This window comes from Carettochelys insculpta, chromosome 18 (assembly GCF_033958435.1).
Source record: "Carettochelys insculpta isolate YL-2023 chromosome 18, ASM3395843v1, whole genome shotgun sequence".
NCBI classification, from domain to species: Eukaryota; Metazoa; Chordata; order Testudines; family Carettochelyidae; genus Carettochelys; species Carettochelys insculpta.
In genome coordinates this window covers 6,696,849-6,720,688 of record NC_134154.1, presented here as the reverse complement: position 1 = coordinate 6,720,688, position 23,840 = coordinate 6,696,849, and the positions used below count along the sequence as shown (strand labels likewise).

Here is a 23,840-nt window from a genome sequence, read left to right as displayed (position 1 = left end):
AGGAAAATGTCCTGGAGGGTTGAGACATGGCTGTGGCCTCCGTGCTCCCAGAAGGCACTGCTTTTCGTTTTGCTGGAGCAACATTTCCTATGGCAACTGTTCCCTTTTATTGAGTCTCTTTAGCTGTCTGTGTAGTTGCGCCCATTGGCTGCCATGACATATCTGATTACAGGACTCTCTTGGATGGTCATTGTGGTGGTATGAGTCATCCAGGTTGGTGCACACCCATGTAATGCTTGCAGCTTCTCTCCTTTGGGGGCTATTAGTAGAGCTCCAGGCTGCTGAGAAGTTCACCATTGTGGCAAGTGGTTAGCCTAGGGGAGGTGACTGAGTTGGATTTACATTAGCACATCTAATCTTCCATTTGCTGCAAGTACCTCTCTGCACAGCTCTGCCTCATTCTGCGCCTCTCATGGGTGGAAGCTCACCTGGATGTTTCCCTCTGCTCTGCCTCCAGGAAGCTCAGAAACTCCTCAGTAGTGTAGTTTTAGCCCTGGCCAGCTCCTGAACTTCACAGGAGTGAAGCTGCTTGGATCAGCGAAAGATTTCAGATGTCCTCTGTGAAGCTGTGTAACCAGTAACCTGGCCAGTCAGTTACAGATGCTGAATTGCATGAAGGAATCGTTGCAAGTCTGATGGGAGAGAGGATTAAAAAGGAGAGGCAGCAAAGTGCTTGCTTCAGGAATTTGCGGTGCATTTTGCTTGCCAGTTTTGATCAGGGTTGGATGTTGAGAGGAGGATGGAGAGCTGCCTATGCGAAAGAAAGTGATGGACTAGTCATTAGCAAACTGCAGCCCTGTCAAAGGGGCTTATGAAATAAATGATGATTGTGCTGAAGTGTGAGTCTGGCTAGAAAGCCCTTCATGCTAATTTAATAAATTGCTTACACTTAGAATCTCAGATTGTTGCCGTTACATTTTGGTTATGTGATGCCACACGGGATTAAAGAGGGAGCCGGGGGAGGGAGAGAGAAAAAAGCCCAGGTCCTTTAGCAACCGCTGGTGTGACCTCACTCATTGTCCCAGGGGGGATATGAGATCATGAGAATGCCAGAGCTCTCTGAAGGATTCGATTTGTTCAGCCCAGCAGGACAGCCTGCCAAGTGATCTCATCTCTGAGACCCAGGGGGAGGGTGCCGGCTGCTGCTTTTTTCCTGGACCGCAGAAGACTCAATCCCTGCTCCCCACCGATGGCGATTAATGACAGTGACCTATGATGACATCATCAGTGATACTATTACCGTGCAGCACGCAACAAAATTCGAGGGGAGCCTTCCTTTTCCTCCCTCCCCTTATCAAATCCAAAATCGTGACATCTTAAAATTTAAAACTTTTAGAGTGTTGACGCCATGACAGCTGACCTCTTTGTTTACTATCGTGACCCCTTCCCCCACACCTTTGCCCTGGATCAGTTCTTCCTTCTAAGTGATGACGAGTGACAAAACAAAAATGGGTCCTCCTCAAGGTTGGGAGATCTGAAATTAAATCCTACGTTTGTGGCCATTTTCTCAGTTCTGACTCTGGCTGCTGCGGAATGAAAGAAAAGGCGGTTGGAAAACATAGCTTCCATTGATGCTGCAGAGGGTTACAATAAACCTGGAGGTATATGATGACACCTTAATGGTGTTCTTGGTAAGAACAAATGGTTTCAAGTCGAGAAGAAGTGCCAAATGACAGGATTGTTTCAGCTGTTTTTAAAAGGTTCCTGTAAGGTGCCTGGCTCACTGACTCAGAACGGATGAATTCTCTTGCCCAGTACAGTTCTTGGGAGGGTTTAGCAACTTTGAAACTAAAGGTTGTATTTCAGAGCTGGTCTTTGTGTCTCCGAGTTTGTACTTGAGAGCCGACACACACAATGCAGAAGAGAACGAGGGGAAGCCAGGAAAGGCCTGTTGCAGTTGGATTCACTAGGCTTCTCTGGCTGTGTCTACACCACCACCCTCCTTCGAAGGAAGGATGGTATTTAGGGTGTTGGGAGTTTACTAATGAAGTGCTGCCGTTCATAGGCAGCGCTTCATTCCGCAAATTCCCCCCCTACAGCAACTTCAATGTTTTAAACTTCGAAGTATTGGCTTGCATCTAGCTGTGGCTCACCCACTGGTACTTCCAAGTGCCGGGGCCACTTCAAAGCCCCTTTACTCCTCAAGATTTTGAAGTGGCCCCGGCACTTGGAAGTACCAGCGGGTGAGCCGCAGCTAGACGCGAGCCAGTACTTCAAAGTTTAAAATGTCGAAGCTGCCGCGGGGGGGAATTTGCTTAATGAAGTGCTGCGTATGCACAGCAGCATTTCATTAGTAAACTCCCAACACCCTAATTGCCCTCCTTCCTTCGAAGGAGGGTGGTAGTGCAGACAAGCCCTCTGTGAAATAGGGAGACCAAGCTGTTTGTGCAATGAGAATTCTTCGACTTCAGCACAGAGGGGGGACAAGGGAAAGAGCAACATGCCTTGTACTTTTTTCTAATTTATGCCAAGAAGCTGGCTCCCTATTGGCAATCCAAACACAGAGCAAAGAGAGAGTCCTTGCCGTGCAAAGCTTCCGTGCGGGACTGTGGACAATACGTGGATATGAAAACAGCCCCAGGGAACACAAGGAAGCAATGAGCTGGCACTTTTCCCTTTCTGAAAACTGAATTCAATGGCCGTAAAGAGGGCAGGAGTTGCAGCAACCCAATACTGGTCTGTGCAGCCCTTAGCGAAGCACACAAGAGGTGATGAACGTGCAGAACTCCTCCTAGCGTTAACTTTGACCTCTGAACCGTCTCGCCTCCTCTTGGGCCCCTGGCAATGACGACAATTTGTATCACTTGTGTTTTACAGGGGAAGTTTTATTTGATTATTGAGGAGCTGAGCCAGCTGTTCCGCTCTCTTGTCCCCATCCAGATGTGGTACAAATACATCATGGGAGATGATCCTTCCAGCAGCTATTTCCTAGGAGGGATCCTGATCATACTGTATAGTCTCTGCAAGGTAAGGGGATGCCTAGTGACTAAACTCTGTACAGGACAGGAAAATCCCTGACTTTTATTTGTTTATGATTAAAATACAAATTCTTTAAAATGTCCTCGGTTAGAATGCTAATGGGGGCTGTATTATGGGTGAACACTCCGTGCTATTCCAAATGTTTTATCCACCCAGCTCCCATAAGAAGTAGTATTATCCCCATTTTGCAGATGGGGGAAATGAGCTCAGCAAGATTTAAATGGGTGGTCTGAGGTCCCGCAGGCAGTCTGTGTCGAGCTAGGAATTGAATCCTGGTCTTCCCCTTCGTTAAGGGAAGCTGCTGGTTTTTAAATCAGTGCAAGTTGCTCAGCTGGATACAGTCTAAGTCTGTGAAGTCCGGAGATAGCTGCTTATCAGATATTTGTACTGCCTGGAGGGCTCCAGTTATGCAAGGTATTGCACAGTCATTAGTTGAGGGATGACCCCTTCCAAAACAAATGGAGCCCCCGATACTTTTGATTATCCAGCACCCCCAGTTTCCCAGGGGAAGCCAGATAATAGAGCTTTTACTAAGTGTGTTTGAAACCTAAAGGTCTGCCTGCAACCATCCTAAGGGTGGGAAAAGCCCAAGAGTTTGGCCAGTCTTGGCCTGATTCTCCTCTCCTTCTGCGCTGAAGTAAGTTGGGAGTGATTCCATTGAAGTCAGGAGAGTTAAACCGGTTTAAGAGGGAAGATAATGCAGCCCAGTGGCTGAAAGTCCAGGAATGTGCCATGGATCGTTTATGATGCCTTTTGTGTCTGTCAGCCCTATCTGGAACGTAGGGTCCTGCGGCAGTCAGGTGAGGGATTTCAGCTCTCCTTTCAGTGGAGGTACTGTGTGCGAGGAAGAGGAGAGCGGAGTAGGCTGGGAGAGGGAATAGGCTGGGGTACGTTTTCAGTACTGTGCCTGGAGTATTAGGAGCTTGGGTCGCATTTATAGTCACAGGAGCTGCAAGTCTAATTCTGTGCCCAACGTGCTGAAAATATACCCCTGGGAGTCCACATTAGCAAAGCCACAAACCACACTGGAAAAACCACAGACGTGTATTTGGTGCTCAGACCGTCTGTGCTCTTGGCAGAAATCCAGAGCTCGTCTTGGATTGAATCCCCTCTCCAGGGCACCAGGAGCAGGTCCGGCAGGCTCAGGTTATGTAGAGCAGCTGGCAGTGGTCTGAAGGTACACGGTGCTGCTCTTTGGCTGCCCTTCCAGCTCATGAAGGAGCAGTGTTGGCTAGTTGTGTAGAGCAGGTGAAACAGTTCCTTGGCCAGAAAGATGGTGGCTGCAGGTTACACTTCAGTGGGTGCCCGGTGAACACACATAGCGGGGAGGATGCTAGAACTCCGGGGCCCAAGCAGAGACGCAAATAAGCCCCAAGGAGAGAGAATGGGGTTGGGAGAGAGCTTCTGCCTATCTAGGGATCAGTTGCATTTAGAAATCTCTAACAGTCCACAGCCTCAAGCCCTCAGATCTGACTGGAGACATTATTGGCAGGACCCTTGGAGCACTTTTATCTGCTGACTGGAAGCATTACTGCTGCCTCGGTTTGATTGCACGTCTATTGCACAGTGATCTCACTGGCATTCTCCGTAGAGAGCCCACTTAATCACACTAACGAAAAAAAAACCCACCCAAAAAAGTCCTGCTTTTCCGATGTGTGTGCATATCTTGGAAGTCTAATGCAGTTCTTTATGTTCGGCCTTTCCCTTGCCCTCCTGCTCGCTCCAGAGCCAGGCAAGTTAGAGATGGAAAAGTCCTGTTACACCATGCTACCGTACTGCCTGCTAATGCAGAATGATCCCCTATGGGGCCTTTTCTCACATCTTATCTAGCCTAGTTTGCAGTGTGGCTTTCTCTGTCTCTTGAGGTCATCCCACAAGCTGATAGATTAAACTCTCAGAAATTTATTCCTGATATTCCATTAGACTTTTCTCTTTCTTAGCTCTATCCTCACTAGTGTTATGCTAAATGATTTTTCTGGCTCCTCAGGATTTATCCTTCATGAGGTATTTGTAGACAGTGGCCGTCTGGTGTCCCCCATTACGCGCCACTCACTCACCCTTTGTCGCCACTTGGCCAAACCCTCTGTATTTCAGAAACCAACTCACTGCCATTTTTGTTGTTCTTCTCTGACCGCCTTCCAGTGGATAATGAAGAGCCCAGAAGTGAACACACAGTTCCAAAAGTAGTCACATCAGAGGTGTGGAGAGCACGAGAGAGCCTGATTTGTCCCCTTTTCCTCTAATGTGAAATCTCGGTCTTTGCAACGAAAAGTTAGTCATTGTAATGGTGTGAAAGCCAAGATTCTAGCAGGGTTCAGAAAAGAACTACGTCAGCAGTTCTCAACGCTAGCAACCTTGGGGACCCCACCCCTTCACTAAGGCCCTGCCCCAGGCCCCTGCTTGCTCCATCCCTCGTCCCTCTCTTGCTGACTATCCCCCACCCTCACCAGCCTATAAGAGGGGATTGGAGTGTGTGTGTGTGTGTGTATATGGGGCAGGAGTAGGGAGGCCCCAGCTGGGGGTGAAGGCTCTGGAGTGGGGCCAGGGATGAGGAGTTTGGGGTGCAGGAGGAGGGTCTGGGCTTGGCAGAGGACGGTGTAGGGGTGAGACAGAGGGTGTGGGCTCCAGGAGGGAGTTTGGAGAGTACTCTTGGCTGCGGTTGGAGATTGGGGTGAAGGAGAAAGTTTGAGGTGCTGGTAGTGCTTACTGCAGCTCCCAGCTGCTCGCACTGTGGGGCTGTATGTGCTGCCTTCGTGCCCACAAGTGCCGCCCTCCGGCTCCCGTTGGTTATGGTCCCCGGCCAATAGGAGCTGCGGAGCTGGGGCAGGGGTAGCATGCAAAGCCTCCCTGACTGCCTGTGTGCCTGGGAGCTGCAGGGACCCGGAGTCTGCTTCCAGCAGCTGTGCAGAGCCAGAGTCAGGATCGCCGCCTGTGGAGCTCTGTTTGAGGAGCGTTGAAGTAGATAAATTCACAGAGGAAAGGTCCATCGGTGGCTATTTGCTAAGATGGGCAGGGATGGTGTCTCAAGCCTCGGTTTGCCAGAAGCTGTGAATGAGCAGAAGAGTATGGAGCACTTGGTGATTCCTTGTTCACTTCATTCCCTCTGGGGCACCAGGCTTTGGCCACTGTCAGAAGACAGAACACTGAGCTGGGTGGACCAAGTGTGGCCGTATTATGTGTTTATTTCTCATAGTGTAGCGTCAATGCCTGTCTGTTTCTCTGCTCTTTGTCGCCCCAAAGACCTCACGGGCATCCCTGATTCCCATACCTGCTCCTTCCCTACTCATCTCTGTCTGGACCATCTCTCCCTAGATGGCCTCCCAGTTACAGGATTACAGCCCTGTGAACCGTGTCTAAAGCTTGCTGTTTCCATTGCAGTCTTTTGACATCTGTGGCCGTGTGGGGAGCATCCGGAAGGCACTGAAGGTCCTCTGCACCCCTCAGGTATGTAGTCAGTGTGTGTGGCCCACTGGATTGAGGAAAGGTTGCCACAAAGAAAAGGTTCAGTAAAGAGCTGGTCAGAGGTGCTAGATTTATGGTACACCCACCTCTGCCATAAGTCACTCTTGCTAACTCCCACCGTTCTGGAGGGGGAAGCAATTCCTGACATCTGCCCTTTCCCCAACAATGGATCATTGCGTGGCTGCTCAGTTGGGAGATGCTGCCTCCCTTTCCTGCAAACAGATTGACAGGTGTGTATGAAATATGATGGTTAAGAGGTACTGAACAGCGTGACTTAATCTGCTGAGTGTAATAAAGCTGTAAGTTGCCTTGTGTATATGAGAGAGACTTTTAGGGCATCCCCTGATGTGGAGTTTTATTAAAACAAATACTACCTATAGTCAGGCCACCCGGGCAGCAGGGGGGCCTAGTGGTTAGGTCCCCATGTCAACTGGGACCCGGGGTGTAGGACTGCTGGTTACTTTCCAGAGCCTTTCTTCAGTTTGGAGCGTGGCCCAGAGTCCTCTTTCCCCCTCCTCAGAGGGGTTTTCCTTCAGCATCTCCCCTTTGGCACTTGACATTGGGTTTGGAGGCTCTCAGCCTCCTGCAGCCAACCTGGTAGGCAGCTCTGGCTGAGAACCAGCGCCTGTGCCTTTGCCGGTCGGCCTCTGACTGAGCCAGGTTTCTTCCTTTTATTCTCCCTCCAGCCCTGGGATTGGCTGCGGGTGAAACAGGGCAGGGCTAATTTGGCAAACAGGCCTACTTTAGCCTCTGCACTTCCCGGCCCTCCTCTCACCCCCTCACACTACCCTATTTGTCCCAACTATGGCAAAGTACAGAAGTTTTGCGGGGGGTGGTTTACAGTCGCTGCTGGAGACGACTGTGGTGGTTGTCTTCTATAGGGGCAGGATCTCAGGGCTTGTCTGCCATGTGGAGTGTAGATATGGGAATTAACACCATTGTTCTTGGTCAGCACTTGGCCTGGGTAATGTGTGTGTTGGAAGACAGTGTGACACAATGGATGGGGACTGGACTATGAATGGGAACACTTGACTGTTGTCACCATGTTGCTTTAGGCAGGTCACTTCACCTCTCTAGGTCTCATGGCCCTGGTTGCCAGTAAGAGTAATGACATTTACCCTCTTTATAAAGAGCTTAGAGATCTGTGGATGAAAAGTAGTTGGGGCAGGAGGAGTCTGTTTTGAGGGGACAGGGTTTGAACTAACGTGATGATAATACTAAGCACCTTCTATTGTGTCTGTGCAAACAATATTGAATTACTCTTGCTGAGCTCAGGGTAAAAACCGTCACAGAGGGTGAAGTGACTGACCCAACCTCCTGCAACAAAGTCACCATCAAAGCTGGGACTAGCATCCTCATTTCCAGATTCCCGAGTTCTGCATGTCAGCCACAGTGCAGTGACGTAGCTTAGTTTCTAGTGGTCTCTATTCAGTGTGGAAAAGCTGAGCATGAAAAGAAGCATTTATGTGCATGCACAAGAATAAACCAGGTAATGTAAACCCCTTTGCAGAGAAGTTTTTCTTCCTTTTCCGTAACAGACCTATGGAGTTCGTGCGACCAGCCAGCAGTGCAGTGAGGCTGGAGATATCTGTGCTATTTGCCAAGTGGCGTTCAAGAATCCTTTGATCCTCATGTGCCAGGTAAGACTACTACCAAGCTTGCCAAACAAGTAGTGGGATCACTAGTCATTTCTAAACTCTCTTTCATAGGTCTCTGTCTAATGCCCAGTGGACATCTAAGTCACCAACACACCAAACAATGCTTAATGATGGAGTAATTAATTAATTATTTGTTGCTTAATAATTGAGCTCAGCCATGTGAGACCCAAAACTACATTATTCTGGTAGGGTAGAATCCTGTGGATATCAGTGGAAATTACTTACTGAATCATCGTCCCGCTCTTCCCCCCCCGCCAGTGCCTGAGCCGTTTTCATTTCATATTTCCTAAGCACTGACAGTGTGTATGAAGCAGAAATTAATAACGACACTCTGAATAATGCGGCTGTTCTTATCGGATGTTGATAAAACGTTTGTAACACATCACGCTGTTATATAGTTCATTCAGAGAGACGAGGCTGGTCGCACTGCCTATTCTGCTTGTTTAATATTTCCCATTATAAGCTCCTGTTTTCAATTGCTCAGAGATTGTGCTGGAGTGTCCGGTGCAGGGCAACAGAAGCAGTCGGCACCCTCCCCCCCGAATACCCACCTCATGCTGGGCCCCCATAATCCCCAAGGTTGCATTCCTGGGGGCAGGGTCCCCTGGGAAGGAGGGGCAGGGCAGTGTCAGGAAGGGATGTTTGGGCAGGGTGAACAGCCACTCCCGGTGCTGCTAGGCCGGCTTGCATAGCTGCTCTGGCCAGGGATAGGCCATGGGGTGGGAGTTTGAGACTGCTCATGTACACTGTTTACACTGGAGATTTTAATCTCTCCATTCTGTGTTGCGTGCATTGAGCACGCGTGGACCCGTCACAGCATCCGGTGCCAAGCGGACTCTCTGCCGCATGGGGCAAGTGAGCGCACACCCTCCAGCCTGGGGCTGCTCAGACAAAGCTGAACTGCCCCTGCAAGGGCCGCTACTGCTGTTCTCGACTAGGGTGGGAGCCAGGCACTGAAAATGAAAGCAGAGAACCTGTTTCCACTGTGTGCTCAGGGGCATCCCCGATGGCACCCAGGCAAGATGGAGGCAGATGCCCCCTGAGTCAAATGCAGAGGGAAAAAAGGCTGGAATAGGGGGTTCAGGAAAGGGAGGGCAGAGGAGGAAATCTGAACTGGCAGGTAGAGGGACTCGGGGATGGGAGTTGGGGGAAAAGGGAGACAGTTCGTAGGAGGAATGGGCAGAGATTAGCTGCCAAGGTGGGAGACCAGGACTGGGAACAGTGGGGATGAAGAATGGGGGTGAGGCAGATACAGGGTGGGGTTAGATCAGGGAACTGGGACCGTCTGGGTAAAGATACTAGGAACAGGAGGGGAGACACTAAGATTGGGAGTCCAGAAGGACAGGTTGTCGGGGAGGGAGCAGAATGGGGCCAGGCTGGAGGGGGAGACAGGCAGAAGGATCTGTGACCACTGGAACACACTGCCCTGCAGAGCCTAGAATACAACCAAGGTCCCCGAGTCTCTCCATTCCTCCGCTGTCAGCAGACAGCTGTGAAACTTAGTGTGTCATCCTTCTCTATAGTGTGGTCGACAGACGCCGACAGATGTGGGCTAGAAACAGCTGTGTAGCGTAGTGGGGCCTCTCACACTCCTGGGCCCCCGGCCCCTGTTCTGGTCACAAACTCAGGGGAGACCACTCCCATGCTTTTATTATGCGAAAAGTCCCACCACCTTCTATATATAGTTGATCACAATAACCCCTCCGGTTACCCAGCTACAGGGGTGCAGAGCCTGTCATGACTTGGCTCCTCTCCGTTGGTCTCCTCCCTTTCCTGCGCTCCCAGCTGCCTTATGTAACCCCTTCTGCCCTCAGCCATCAGGCCTGGGTTTGCTCAACTGGCTCCTGTAACCCTCTGCATGGGGCTGCCATGACAGAGCTCTGGCTCAGGCTCTCTGGCCCATCATCTGTCACAGCAGACAGAGCTTTGAAGTTGCACGTCAGGTTCTAAAGCCAATACCCCTCGATAGCTTCAATTCCTGGGCTCTGGCTGGAGCTGCAACCCCAGGGTGCTGCTGCACAGCTATTTTTAGAGCCCCAGTGTGAGCCAGGGTCCATCAGCTGGGGCCAAGAGATTTGCTGTCACTTGCTTCAAAATGCCACATAGATATACCTCTCAGTTTTAGAGAGCCTGGCCTGTATGGTCAAGAGAACAGAGAGTTTGTGCAGAGCACAGAGCCCCCCTGTTATGTATGCTGAGAGACACGCTGTACTTCAGAGAACTGTGTTTTGGATGTGTATGTTTCCATTGCTTCATTAAAGGAAGCAGCTGTCTCAGCTATTGCTTGTGCTCATCTTTGGGTGTATTTTTCACAAGATCCTACAAGTTACTTCCTCCCAAACTTGCCTGGTTTCCTGTATTGAAGCTTTTGTGTTCCATCCGCGCACTGGGTGGCAGGATGGTTCCCCTCCCCTCAGCCTGACGGAGTCCCTTTTCCCCCACAGCATGTGTTTTGTGAAGAGTGCCTCTGCCTGTGGTTTGACAGGGAGAAGACCTGTCCCCTTTGTCGCTCCGTCACAGTGGAGACGCTGCGCTGTTGGAAAGACGGTACCACCTCAGCTCACTTCCAGGTTTATTAACCCCAACATGCGCTAGCATCGGGATTCCATGTGAGCAAACAGAAGAAAAAGCTGGGAGGACTCCTTGCTTCTAAGCATTTTGTGGGTTGTTTGTGTTGGTTTTTCACTCAGCTCTCTGTCTCCATCGAAAGGGGAAGCAGGCTGGCATGTTGTTACATCTGCAGCAGGGATCAGCGTCCATTAAAGGAGAGGGTTTCAACTCTTCAACATCAGAATCCATCCCTGCCACTTTTCATTGCTCCTTTGGAGCTAAGGTCTTTGCTGAACTTGCTGTCTACAGCACAGATTTCCCCAGGCTGTCCCCTCTTTGTCTGTTCTCTCCATGTTGATAAATGTTGTGTTTGCAAGGAGAACATGCGGAGAGTTTCCCATGGTATGTGTGTAGTCCGTAATATTGGAGGGAAGCGTTCCTCAACTGACTCATGAGAGGACAGCAAATTATGTCTCTGTCATTACACTAGCCTCCTCAGTTCCCAGAATCTGTCATCATAAAGTAACACTGCCACTATTATATTACCTGGGAACACGCTTCAGAGTCACTGCTCCAGTATCACTGGTTCAGACATTCGTAGTGTTTGGGGAGCGGTCAGTAGCTCGTATTCCCTGTGGTTGTCATTGATACGATAAAGCACTTGGGTCGCCATCTTGATCTTTATGAAATCACAGGAGAACTAGGAGATGGTCACTCTAAAGAGACCAAAGAGGGTGGCATTGTCTCTTTTTTGAAATGTCTGATGCTTATGTTCAGTTTACCTGCTTCCTCTGTAGGTAGGAAAGCTTGGAAAGGTAGGGGAGAGATGAAACCCTGGTCTGAATTTTGCTACAAAAGTTTGAGTGCTAAATGAAGACTGTTCAGGAGATGGCTTTCTCAAACACAGCCCACAAACTATACAGAGTTAATTTTTAAAAAAGGCACCCCATGCTGTTTTCTGGAGTTTGATTTTCTTAAGAACATAAGAATGGTCATACTGGGTCAGACCAAAGATCCACCTAGCCAAGCATCCTGTCTTCTGACAGTGGCCAATGCCAGATGCCCCCGAGGGAGTGAACAGAAGAGGTGGATCATCAAGTAATCCCTCTCTTGTGATCCAGTAAGTACAAATTAGCGAACTGTCACCTATAGTTTTGCTCAAAACTTTCTTCCTCAGCTTGGCTGTTCCTAGGGCTCCTTCACTACCGCTGCTCAGCTCACATGAAGAGAGCTGTTCCCACCTGTCTCAGTGAGCCAGCAGATTCCACCTTATTATTTCCTAGCAAGATTGAGGCCTGGTAACAGGGCTGAACGTTGCATGCCAACGCTACCAGTCCAGTACAGATATAAAGGATTTGGATTCTTTTGAGATGTCCAGTAGCTCATCTTAATATTTTTCTTAGGCCTAGGGTATGTATCTGGATGCGGTCAGCCTGTATGCAAACAGTATTTGCAGTATTTCTAGATCTGTCATGGTGACAACTCCCTTAATAGAAATGGTTAGTTGCCTCCTCCTTCTCTGAGGGCTGTGTGAAATAGTTACAGGGTGCATTTTACTTGTTTGTTACAAGGACCCTGCTGTCAGGCTGCAACATCCAGGACAGTTTGGGACAAACTATGGATTAGCCCCTCTCACTTAAACAAGCAAAGGCCTCAACTTCAGTAAAAGCTTTTTAGGGATGGGGGCTTGTACCTTTAATAGGCAAATGAACATCCTGTACGCTGGAGGATACATCCCATATGCTGTACAAGTCTGTATTTTGCAGTTTGCAGTGTCTGTATAGCATCTAATACTGGCACACGGTGGTGCAAATGGATGTGATGTGTGTTCACTGTGTCTCAAGCTGGAGACAATTTACTTTTTGCTGAACGCAAGGGGAAACGGCTTCATTAAACAACGGTGGCATCTTCCGTGCTTATTACTATGGAAATGGCTGCAAGGTTCCAATCCCACCTGACTGGATAATCAAGCAGGAAGAACTGTACCTCAGGGAAACAGGGCTGCACATATGTATTTGTTGCTTTCCTCCCCTCCTATCGTTAAAGCCTCCTTGGGGAAAAAATTAAAGCAAACAGGAGCTAATGGCAACTGGGTTTTGTCTCAACTTTTCTTTGGCCGGGGTTGGGAGGCGGGGAGCTAAGCCAGGGCAAAGGAGAAACGATGGAGGCAGAATCTTAATTAAACCGGAATGAAGAGAGAGAGAGACAGGATAAGGGGAGAGAATCTTTCCCCCACAAAATGGGGTGAGGAGCTCTTGCTGAACAGTCCTTAGATTCTGTTCTGGCGTAACATTTTGGCATGTGTGTCGTAGCCCGAGTGAACATTTATCTGGGTGGAATGGCAAATTGCTCGGTTTCTGAGGAAGCAGAAGTGAATATAGTATGAAGGAGATCAGCTTCAGTTATGTGTGTAATACCATTGACTTACCGAGATTGCTTAATGTGCAGTTCCTGCTTTCTGGAGGCTCAAGGCAGCTGCTCCAGTCCTAGATAGAAGGGGCTATATATTTGCTTGCCTTTAGTTGACACTGCAAAAATCCACATTGTGGGGACTGATGGGGAAGCATATCAAAATAACAGGAGAAGGTTTAAACCTACTGGTGGCATTTGATGTTCTGACTGTGAATAAGCATTTAATTTTTCATTTAGTGGCCTCCTTCCCCTGCCATCTCCTTCCCCTGCACCTATTGGTGCACGGTTTCCCTATTGCCATTGGTCTTCTCTTCTTCTTTCTTGTCCTTCCTTCCCTGCCCCACTATTCTCTTTCAGTTGAGAACACGAGAGGGTGGATTAGCATCTTAATACTAACTTGCTAGAATTAAAACACTCTGCTACTGCTAATACACTCCAGAAAAACTTAATGCAAGTCTTGGTCCTATGACTCTGTGGGGGAAGTCCCTAAACTGGGGCTTTCCATAGAATTAAACACCTGCCACAACATTCTGAATTGGTTGTGAGAGTTGAGCTTAGTTTCTCCCTCCTTGTGTCACCGCAATGTGCTCTATTGAGTCTTATTTTCCGCCTCTTCTATAGATCTGGGTTCAGATGCATGTGCAGGGTTCACCTACGTTCTCGTTCAGTACGTTAGCCCATCACAGGTAATCAGCAGCTCTGAGTGAGCAAGCCACTAAAAGCTTTTCTAGTGCCTCATAATTATGGAAGCCCATGAAGCAGTTGGATTGAGGCTTCTGGAGATTGAATGCCTCTATTTTACTGCAGCACTCTCAGCAGCAGAATAACAGTCTCCATGCCGAGTCCTGCCAGTGAACCTCAGCCCTGATGTGGAAGGACCATATCTTCAGGTGAGAGACTAGCTCAGGGTATGTCTACACCACAGCGTTATTTTGAAATAAGCCATTCTGGAAGAGTTACTCCAGAATAGCTTATTTTGAAATAATGCTGCTACACACAAAATGCATTTCAAAATAATGCTCAGCTCTTTCGAAATAGTGTCCAACGTACAAAAGAGCCTATTTTGAAACAGCCATTGGATGCACTATGCCTTATTTCAAAATAGGCTCTGTTCCCCGTCTACACAGTCCCTTTTTCGAAATAGGCGCTATCCCTCCTGGAATGTTGCAGTGTATAGACGTGAGCAAAGTTATTTCAGAATAACTTTGCTGTGTAGACCTACCCTCAGTCCTCTTGGACTTTCCAGCTCCTTCTGAAGGGAGGAGGGATAATAGTGTTTTGAGCGTTAGCCTGCTAAACCCAGGGTGAGTTCGGTCCTTGAGGAGCCCATTTAGGGGTCTGGGGCAAATAGATTTAAAAAAAAAAAATCTGTCAGGGATGGTGCTTGGTCCTGCCACAAGGGCAGGTGACAGGACTCGATGGCCACCTGAGGTCCCTTCCAGTTTTATGAGATGTGCATCTGCATATATTATTATTGTTTAGTACCCAATACGGTGGTGCTCTTGTACTGTGCATAATTGTTCCACTTCACATAAGCTGCCCAATGATTGTGAGCCACAAACCCTTTTTTGCATTAGCAGTGTATGCTGGGCAACAGAGAAGGTAACAGGCTCTGTGTTCCATTAGCAGTTCCTTGACCCTTCCCTTCTTATATTCTTTTCAATGATTTCTCTGTGGCGTCTTCATGGGGCAGAAGAGTTATCTTCTCAGACACGGCATTTTAGTCCTCCCAAATGTAACAGGGCTGGCGCCTGCTCTGTTGGAACTCAGTACCAAAACTTACGCCCACTCTGGGGGGAGCCGGTGCATGGCTGGGACAAGAATTCGTAGTAAATGACCTTCTCTATTTTGGAGAGAAAATAAAAAGGAAGAGCTTTTTGCCCCCAGTGAACAATTGATTTTTTTTAATGAAGTCATTACAAATATGTACAAAGAGTATCCAGCATATGAAATTCCTTTTACAAAAAAGGAAAGAAGCCATGTCCAGCAATACACACAAGCCATAACGAGCCCATTGCATCTGCAGTAAGCACATGCCTTGCCTTAGCCTTGGTGTGGGAGGGAACTTGCACAGTGACTCTGCGGGGTCTTCCTCATCTCCAGTAGAACTGGACCAGTAATGTGAAATGAATCAGTTCTGTTAGGTGCATTTCACCTCCTTTAACCTGTTAGCAGAGTGCATCTGGCAGCAGACTGGAAAATTCTCAGATGTATTCACTCTTTGAACTGGTGGACAAATTTCTTTAGCGCCTAAATCCTGGTTTTCAGATTGATCATGAAGAGCGTTGTGAATATGGTTGGAAATGAAGTCAGGCGGCATAATTTCTGCTCTCTGATTGCATGGCCTTAGTGATACAATTGTGCTGAGCGTTTGAAATCTGTTTTTGTTGACTACTTGAGCGTTAGGCTAAAAACTAACCTTTAGCAGTTATTCACAAACCAATAAAGCATAAGTGCTCAAATGATTTACCTCAACATCAGCTTTTGCCATTAAATGACCATTGATAGAAAAAAATTCGGTTGTATGCTGAGCTCTAATAAATCACACCAACAACCTCTCATATTATGGAAACACTAATTCCACCATTTTTAATAGATATCCCAGCCCTGTCCCAGAGCTATGAATGAACGATGCTGTTCCTTAGAATACCTAAGGCTGGAAATGACTTTGGGCTAGGTGGAGATCATCGTAAAGGGAAAGGGAGCATTATGCAAGCCTATAGGGGAGTGGTGAACAGTGATAATGGAACTGCCTCCTGCTGGATGCAGAAGCATGTTCTGTGCTATGAGAAAAGAGGGCTCTAAGAGAAGGTGGACTTTCGGTCTGGAACAGAGTGAAAGGGGAGATGAAAAACAGCACATTGGGATTCCTCTTCTAACCTTCAGAGTGCTGGATGTCCTGGCATTCTCCCAAGAAAGTTACAGTCACCCATTGTTCATTCTTTATGTGGGTTTTGACTTGGATTAACAAAGTCATAATCGGTCATGCCAGGGTTTCCAAAACTTCTGTCCCACAAGATGAACAAGGTGAGCCAAATGCAGTGGCTTGTATAGATGAGGCTGAACCCTAGAGTTTGCCTCCAGAATTAAACTTGCTGAAAATATAGATGTGCGAATATGTTAAAGAGGTAGGTTTAACTGTGAACTGCAGCTCTTTTCCAAATTTCCACAAGGTTGGGCATGTTTGGGTTCCTGGCTTTGTTTTGAAGCTGTCTGCACACCTTCCCTTATAGCTGATGAAAATCTTTCCAAGAAAGAGAGCAGAAATCTAGGAACACTCAGTCGGATTCAACCCTGGATATAACCCATTGACTCCAAGTCAGTGGACTTACACCAGGAATAAATTTTGGCTAGGGATGGAATGGGGCAGCATTATCCCACTCTTAGCTGCAATTCTAACTTGAAACTTGACGTTCCAGTATGCTATGGAATCTATCACATTTGAGTGCTGCTTTAAAAATTAATAAAGATTTTCTTCACAATCACATTATGCAGCATTCCATACAGACTATGATCTCATAACCTCCTTCCTTGGCTTGCACACACGCTGTCTGCTGAAACCAAAGATGAGGTCTTCTTTCAGTTAGAGAGCACTCCTGCTTTTCACAGAGGCTCCACTGCAAAGCTAATCAAAATCAATGGCTTCTTGGCTGCTGCAAAATGGAGAGGCATGTGAGGGACTGTGCAGGCTTCCTACCCATTAGTAAAGTACAACTCTCCCCTGCCCTCCCCGCACACACACACACCCCCACCCACCACCATCTTGCATGGTCCTTGTAATGAACAAGAACAATGGTGGGGAATATATAATGTATTAGTTCCCAAATACAAATCTCAAGTGGAGTTGAATTCGGCATTATTTTAAAAAAAGCATAAAAACATGCCTTGTCAAAAGATGGAGGCATTCAAATATAATAATTTATACCAGAAAATGTAAGGCTTTAGACATATACATACCCTTTAGTAAATCACGGAATTAATATACAGAAAATGCTGGTTGTAAAACTTCAGCCAAGATGCTTCTCTAGCAAAGTTTCCTTGACTCAGCTACAAGATTAAATCTCCAAACATCGAATGTGCTGTGCACACAAGCCATTGGCTTGAGGCCTGCAAAAGCCAGGCACATCAGTTAAAGCAGAATCCCTGTGCCAAATTCTGTTCTTGCGTAAACCTGTGAAATGTTGTTGATACAGTTGGAGCTTTCCTGGGTGTAATTGAGAGTCATGTCCTTTTGTATTCTTGACTGAATCATTGGGAACAGCCAATTAGGTGCCTATCAGTCTTCTTCCTGCCTCTTCCCTTCCTCCCTTGTCCTCGTCCTCCAGAGACTGCTTCCTGGTTTTTTACATCAAGCCCTGTCTGTGCTAAGAGACTGTGAGGGATTTATTCAGTGCTGTGTGGAAATCTATTACATGAGAAACCTCAGAGCTCTGTCCCTTATTGTTGAGTCTCAGTACTTTGATTGAAGTAGGTCCTGCTGAGCAGGGACACAACACAGAGCAGACGATAGCCTTTCTGACATTCGTCTGTCTCCCTATGTCATAGGATTGCACGTGATCTGTGACTGATTTAGGAAATCCCTTGATGGGACGAAAGCCACACAAGGTGGGTGAGCTGCAGAGTGAGGTAACCTCTAGGTTAGGGGTCAGCAACCTTTGCAAGGTGGAGTGCCGAAATTTGACCTTTTGACTTCTACATACAGTCCAAGTGCAGGTGATTCATTTTAAAGTCACTTATAGTCCTACTTACAACAGCTTCATTAATAAATGAAGATGCAGAGTTTTACCAGTTAGGTGGTGGTTGGTAGCATTAGCTGGTCTTTCATTAATCCACAGGCAATATGGCTTTGAGCAAGCTCCTGGCTGCATGGGGGAGGTGGGGTGGGGCTGAGCTCCGGCTTTGCATGCCCATGAAAATCAGCTTTCATGCCACTCTTGACACCTGTGCCGGGGGTTACTGACCCCTGCTCTAGGTCATGGTGGGGTTAGCAAATGATAATGCAAACCACACCTACTTATGGGGAAGGGGACTAAGTACTTCCCTCAGTTGGGAATTACTTAATGTTCAGAAGTAGGAAGCTGATAATTTAGAATGGAGAGAGGATTCTGTGGGCAGAGAGATCCCTGTCTCTGCTATACAACTAAAAACCAAATCATATGCCTGCCATGCAAGGTGTCCTTGTCTTCTAGCCATATCTGTACAGGATTCCTGTCTATATAGAATATCATGCAAAAATACAGAGAGATACAATTTCACTTCCTCTTTGATTTTTCTTCATAAATGTATATCCTTTTTAAAGACTATGACGGATCGAGAGAAATGCCAAGCACCCACAATGCCTGTTGAAATCAGCAGGCCTAAGACTGCTCCCATTGAAATCAACAGCAAAACTTACATTTACTGCAGTAGGAGCAAAGTAGAGGCCAACGGGAGCTAAGGGTGTTCAGCGCCTCTCGGCATCAGGCCCCAGATAGGGCATGAAAGAAACTCTACCAACATGCTATAACATCTGAGGTCCATTGGTAGCCATGTCCCACCCACATCTCCTCAACGGAGGAGCATTGTCTTTCTTCCCATGCTGTATGTTATAATCTGAGCTGAGCAAAATTATTCACCATGCAAAATTTATTCCTTGTATCTACACCCTTTTCCCCATTTGTCGATTGTTCAGGAACCAGGAATTCCCACAACCATCTGCAAGTATACCTGAAATGAACTGATGAATGTTCAATGGAGATTTCAGTCTTAAAGGCTGCACTGACGCCCTTCTCTGCATGAATCCAAAATACAAGCTGGTCTGACTGGATGTAAAGGTCACATGGTACACTTCTGTTCTATTATGGGGTGAAAGTACAGGGAGATTTTCAAAGCCACAAAGAGCAGGTATGGGCCCAATTCCCATTGGAAGTCAGTGGAAGTTGGGCAGTCCCTCGGGGCCTGTTGAATATCTCCCCCCAACTAATAAAATCTGGTGTCAATACACTAATAACAAACTCTCTGCTGGCTTTCTGTGAGCTTTCTCAAATATTTGTGTAACATCCCTATTCTGGTGAGCATTTATTTGTAAATTTAAATGCATTTCACTGGAAATATTTTTGCCCCGATCTGATCCTGGTGCCACATGTGCCTGTTCACACCCATAATACACAATGTTAACTCAAGTGACATGATACTCAGTGATGTTTTGAGTGTTTGATTCTTCTTTATTCTGATCATCCAGCATACCAACTCTGAATCAACAGAATGTGCTTGTTTAATATGGATGTGTCAGACCCAGGCTTTTTTAAATGGTTAATAAAACTAATGACCAATCGGCTCAGATGTGGTTTGCTAAATTTCCAACCCAAAACCATTTTTATGGTTCCTTTTAGGAAACTTCTGAAAGTGATGGCTTACAAGGGAACATCATATAACACAGCACTTATAGGATTGGTTGTATTTGCCCCGTGGCCTTAGAAAATGCTGTGAGCATTTTGTAGCTCTTTAACGTCCCATAGTCCCAGAAAGTAGCCAGGACTTGGGCATACAATCCTACCAGCTCCCCACCAAAAAGCTCAAACACAACTGATTACAAGGCCAAACTCTTCAGTCTTTTTTGAATATTTAGTCATGAAAGAAATCTCCTACTCTGCGTGAGTGCTATCATATCACATGGTACTTTCCAGCAAAACAAGAGATGGGCTGTCTCAAAGTGAGTTAATTTGGAAATTTCAGGGTTATGTTAGCTGGTGTTTGTTTATTTACAGGTAGGAAGAAAAGAAAATACAGTAGCACCTTCTCAACCTATTTTTGTTTATAAATATTAATAACCAAAATATATTTCTCCCAGTCCCATGATTCAGAACATCGTCCTTGTAAAAGTGTAGCACCGCAAAGAGACAGTTTAGCCCTACATAAAAATTAAATGTAGCACCAGAAAAAGTACAGTTGTAAGAAAAGCATCTCTCACCTGGTTTCATAGAGCTTAATATATATATAAATATATATATATATATATATATATGTATATATATACACATACATACACACAAACTGTCTCATGTCAAAACTGTTGAGCATCCCTTTCCCCCACCTTCCAAAACAAGAAGATGCTTATTTGCAATAAATGCACTACCTGCAGATATTATTTAGCCCTGGGTTTGCAAGTGATTTTTCACACTTCTGTGTTTAAAGGGACAAAGGTGTTGCCACACCATAACCAATACTTGGTGGGGAAGGTGTTAGCACTACAGCAAAGACACCACTAATCTGACTCAAACTGCAGGAGCACAAGCGCTCAGACCACAGTCATCTAAAAGGAATGTTGGTTATGTTCTCAACAAGGCATGCATGTAGCAACGTATGCTCTCTATACAAGCATGTATTTGTCTCTTTCGCTGCTGCGCACTTGAACAGCTCCTTCGGTACAAATCTTCTTTCACATTACTCAATCCTCTTTCATCTTCCTACTGTTCTTCATCTCCATTCTTCACAGCTGCTGCTCAGCCTCTGTACTCCCTGCAGGAAAAGGGGAAATGATTTTCTCCAAAAGTGCAGGGTTTTCTCCAGCCTGAGAAAGCAAAGCAAGTTTTATATTACAGTGATGCAATAATTCCAATAAAAGCATCTGCTAAATGTATGTCTGAACCTTCCCATTGAGGCAAGAATTTACTGAGTAGGAGGTGTATGTAATTTATGAGAAAGACAGTTTTGTGGTTGAAGCATGTGAGATGAAGAGACATGGCTTCTATTCACAGGGCTACCATGCTTCCTGTGTGGCTTTAATTTGTAGGGATCTCCGTCTTTTTGAGTGTCCAGGTTTTGGTGAGTAGGACAACAAAATATTAACTTACAGAGAAACGAACAGTAATGGGAAGTCACTATCAGCCATTGATAATAGCAGAGGACTGGAAGCACTCTTGAGTGTTAGTTCTGTTCTGCTACTGATTTGACATGTGGCTTTGGGCAAATCACTTAATGGTTCTGTGTTTCAGCTTCCACAGTAACATCAGGGCGATAATAACTTACCTGTCTCAAATATACCTTAATATTCATTAAGGCTACATCTACACTAGCCAAAAACTTCGAAATGGCCATGCAAATGGCCATTTCGAAGTTTACTAATGAAGTGATGAAATACATATTCAGCGCCTCATTAGCATGCGGGAAGCCATGGCACTTCGAAATTGACGTGGCTCGCCACTGCGCAGCTCGTCCAGACGGGGCTCCTTTTTGAAAGGACCCTGCCTACTTCAAATTCCCCTTATTCCTATGAGCAGAGAGGAATAAGGGGACTTCGAAGTAGGCGGGGTCCTTTTGAAAAGGAGCCCCATCTGGATGAGCCGCGTCAATTTCGAAGTGCCATGGCCGCCCGCATGCTAATGAAGCGCTGAATAAGTATTTCATCGCTTCATTAGTAAACTTCGAAATGGCCATTTGCATGGCAATTTCGAAGTTTTTGGCTAGTACAGACACGGCCTAAATGTTTAGAGATCCTCAGATGAAAGGTGCCAGACTAGTGCAAATGACTAGTAGTGGTGTCCCAGGGCACATGCGTTCATTGATACAGGCATTTGCAGGTATAAATCCCAGTGTTCACGAGCAGATTGTGTAAAAACTCTTAAAGAGTTACAATGTCACATTTACCTCTCCAGTCTTTTAGTGGGCCACTGGGAGGGAGTGAAATTCATGCCCTGCAGAGAGACAGCACCAGGTCTACACACTTGTAAAGTATCTTTAATACCTAGTATGGGGGTCTTTAAGGATCCCAGAGTGATGGGTGACCATAAAAGCTTAAGAAGACAAATCTATGGTAGCCCCCCTCTATGTCATAAAATTGTATGAATTTTACATACAATGAGCAGTAAAACACCCAATTGTGTCAACAATGAGAGTAATTAGGGTTGACAGTTATTTATGGCACAGATTCTGGTTTGTTTCCCTAATATAAATGTAGAGTAACTCCATTGGCTTCAGTAGTGTTACTTGGTATTTACACAGGTATGTGTGTGATCAAAATTTGATCCTAGATATATTCCAGGAAGGAAACTAGTCAAATTCTCATGCTGCAAATGACTTGCTGAGTAATTCCTGAGCTCAGCTTGTTTCAGCAACAAGAGAGAGTTTTGTTTCTGTGTAAACATGCCCATTTCCAGAAAGTAGTCTCAGAGTTCCCCGTCTACACAGAACTGCAGCCCTCATTCCCGTCAATGGTTCCAGCTGTCAAGACTAAAGTATCTAATGCACCTGTGAGCAAAGCTAGAAGAACCGAGTCCAAGTTGAGTCAACTGCTGGTCAGGCCATGACAAGAAGCAATACAAGGTGCCTGACCTATGATACCTGTGCACATGTGCGTGCATGCACACTCATTCACACTCAGAAAGGTGTGGGCAACTTCACCTTTTTATTCAGATCTGTTTATGCTGCAGCAACTTGCTCTGGTGAGGAAAACGTGGGGGAGGAGGGTTAGCGCTCATGCGAATAGAAGCATAATGCTGGCTTAGGGTATGTCTACACTGCAATTAGATACCTGTGGCTGGCCTTTGCCCCTCATCTGAGTTAAGGGCCTCTTTCTAAGGGGCTGTTTAACTGTATTGTAGACTTTGGGCTCAGACTCAGCTAGAGCTGTGGGAACCTCTCACATCACCAGGTCCTAAAGCCTAGCCTCTAGCCTCAGCCTGAACATCTGTACCACAGTTAAACAGCTCCTTAACCTGAGGACCACTGTCCTGCCTGCCCCAGTCCAAGTCAGCTAGCATGGGCCAGCTGTGGGGTTTTAATTGTGATGTAGATGTGCCCTCAGAATCACAACACACCAGAGGACAGATGTCACCACGCGTTTCTCTTCGGTCCTGCGGACCTGTGCATAACTCTAGCCACGGGTTCCTACACAGTGCTGCCAAGGCACCTCAGCCCTGGTTTGTAGAACTCCTGTACGTTTTATTTGCAGGCATCTCCTGAGCAAAGACTAGCAACTGTACAGGGCTTTCGTATGTGTGCAATCACTGGGGATTAGGCTTGAGCGTGCCTTGGCCATTTGCTCTGTGATCTAAAACACATCTGAACCCAAGTCTTCAAAAGTGACAGGGGAGAAGAAAATAATAAAGGAAAAGAATATCATTGATTTTAGTCCTTAGCAGTAGAGGTGAGATTCAGAGAAAGGTCTATGAGGGCTTAAATCAACTGAAACAGGCTCTTTGCCTGAGTACAAGCCGAATAAAGTGTTAGGATTTTAGTTCTACCAAACAACTTCATATGTGCTGATGTATGTAGCACCTAGAGATACCTACCAAGGATCATGGCTCTGCTGTCTTAGAAGTGTTACAGACATATAGCATTAAGACAGCCCCATCCCCTGATGACCTTACATTCTGCAACCGTTTTCTCTTTCTTTCCCTTAAACAACAGAATATACTCAGGCTACAGTTAACACTAGCAAGTTTTGCCAGCAAAACCCTGGATTTGTCAACAAAACTCATGGAGCGTGCACACACAAAAGGGGATTTGTTGACAGTATCTAGACAAAACACAGCACCTTTGCCAGCAGTCTTCTGCCTCAAAGCTTTGAGGCAGAACATGGCTGTCAACAGATTTTGTCGACAAAAAAGCTACGTGGATATCCTGTGAGACCTTCTCTTGAGACACAAGGTATCCACAACAATGGGCAGCCCTGCCTGCTGTGCTTTGGAGTGCCTGTTTTGTCGAGAGAGCAGGCAGGCAGTCCGGCTGCTCTGTTGACAGAGCAGAGCGGTCTCCTGATTGGCTTTTTTGTGTGTGCCCGCAACTCCATCAACAGAAGTT

At 46.6% G+C, this 23,840-nt stretch overlaps 1 protein-coding gene across 3 annotated transcripts in view; it reads left to right on the top strand.

Moving 5' to 3' along the window:
• Nucleotides 1–19,867, top strand: part of RNFT2 (ring finger protein, transmembrane 2) — a 48,701-nt gene extending 28,834 nt beyond the window's left edge. For 2 of the 3 annotated variants that reach the window (XM_075012576.1, XM_075012577.1), the window contains 4 exons: nucleotides 2,818–2,967; nucleotides 6,358–6,423; nucleotides 7,980–8,081; nucleotides 10,544–19,867. In XM_075012576.1, the coding sequence (XP_074868677.1) occupies nucleotides 2,818–2,967; nucleotides 6,358–6,423; nucleotides 7,980–8,081; nucleotides 10,544–10,678 (453 nt within the window). In that variant the 3' untranslated portion in view covers nucleotides 10,679–19,867. The remainder of the gene's footprint in view (nucleotides 1–2,817; nucleotides 2,968–6,357; nucleotides 6,424–7,979; nucleotides 8,082–10,543) is intronic. The other variant, XM_075012578.1, reaches the window with a different exon arrangement.
• Nucleotides 19,868–23,840: the final 3,973 nt, after the last annotated feature.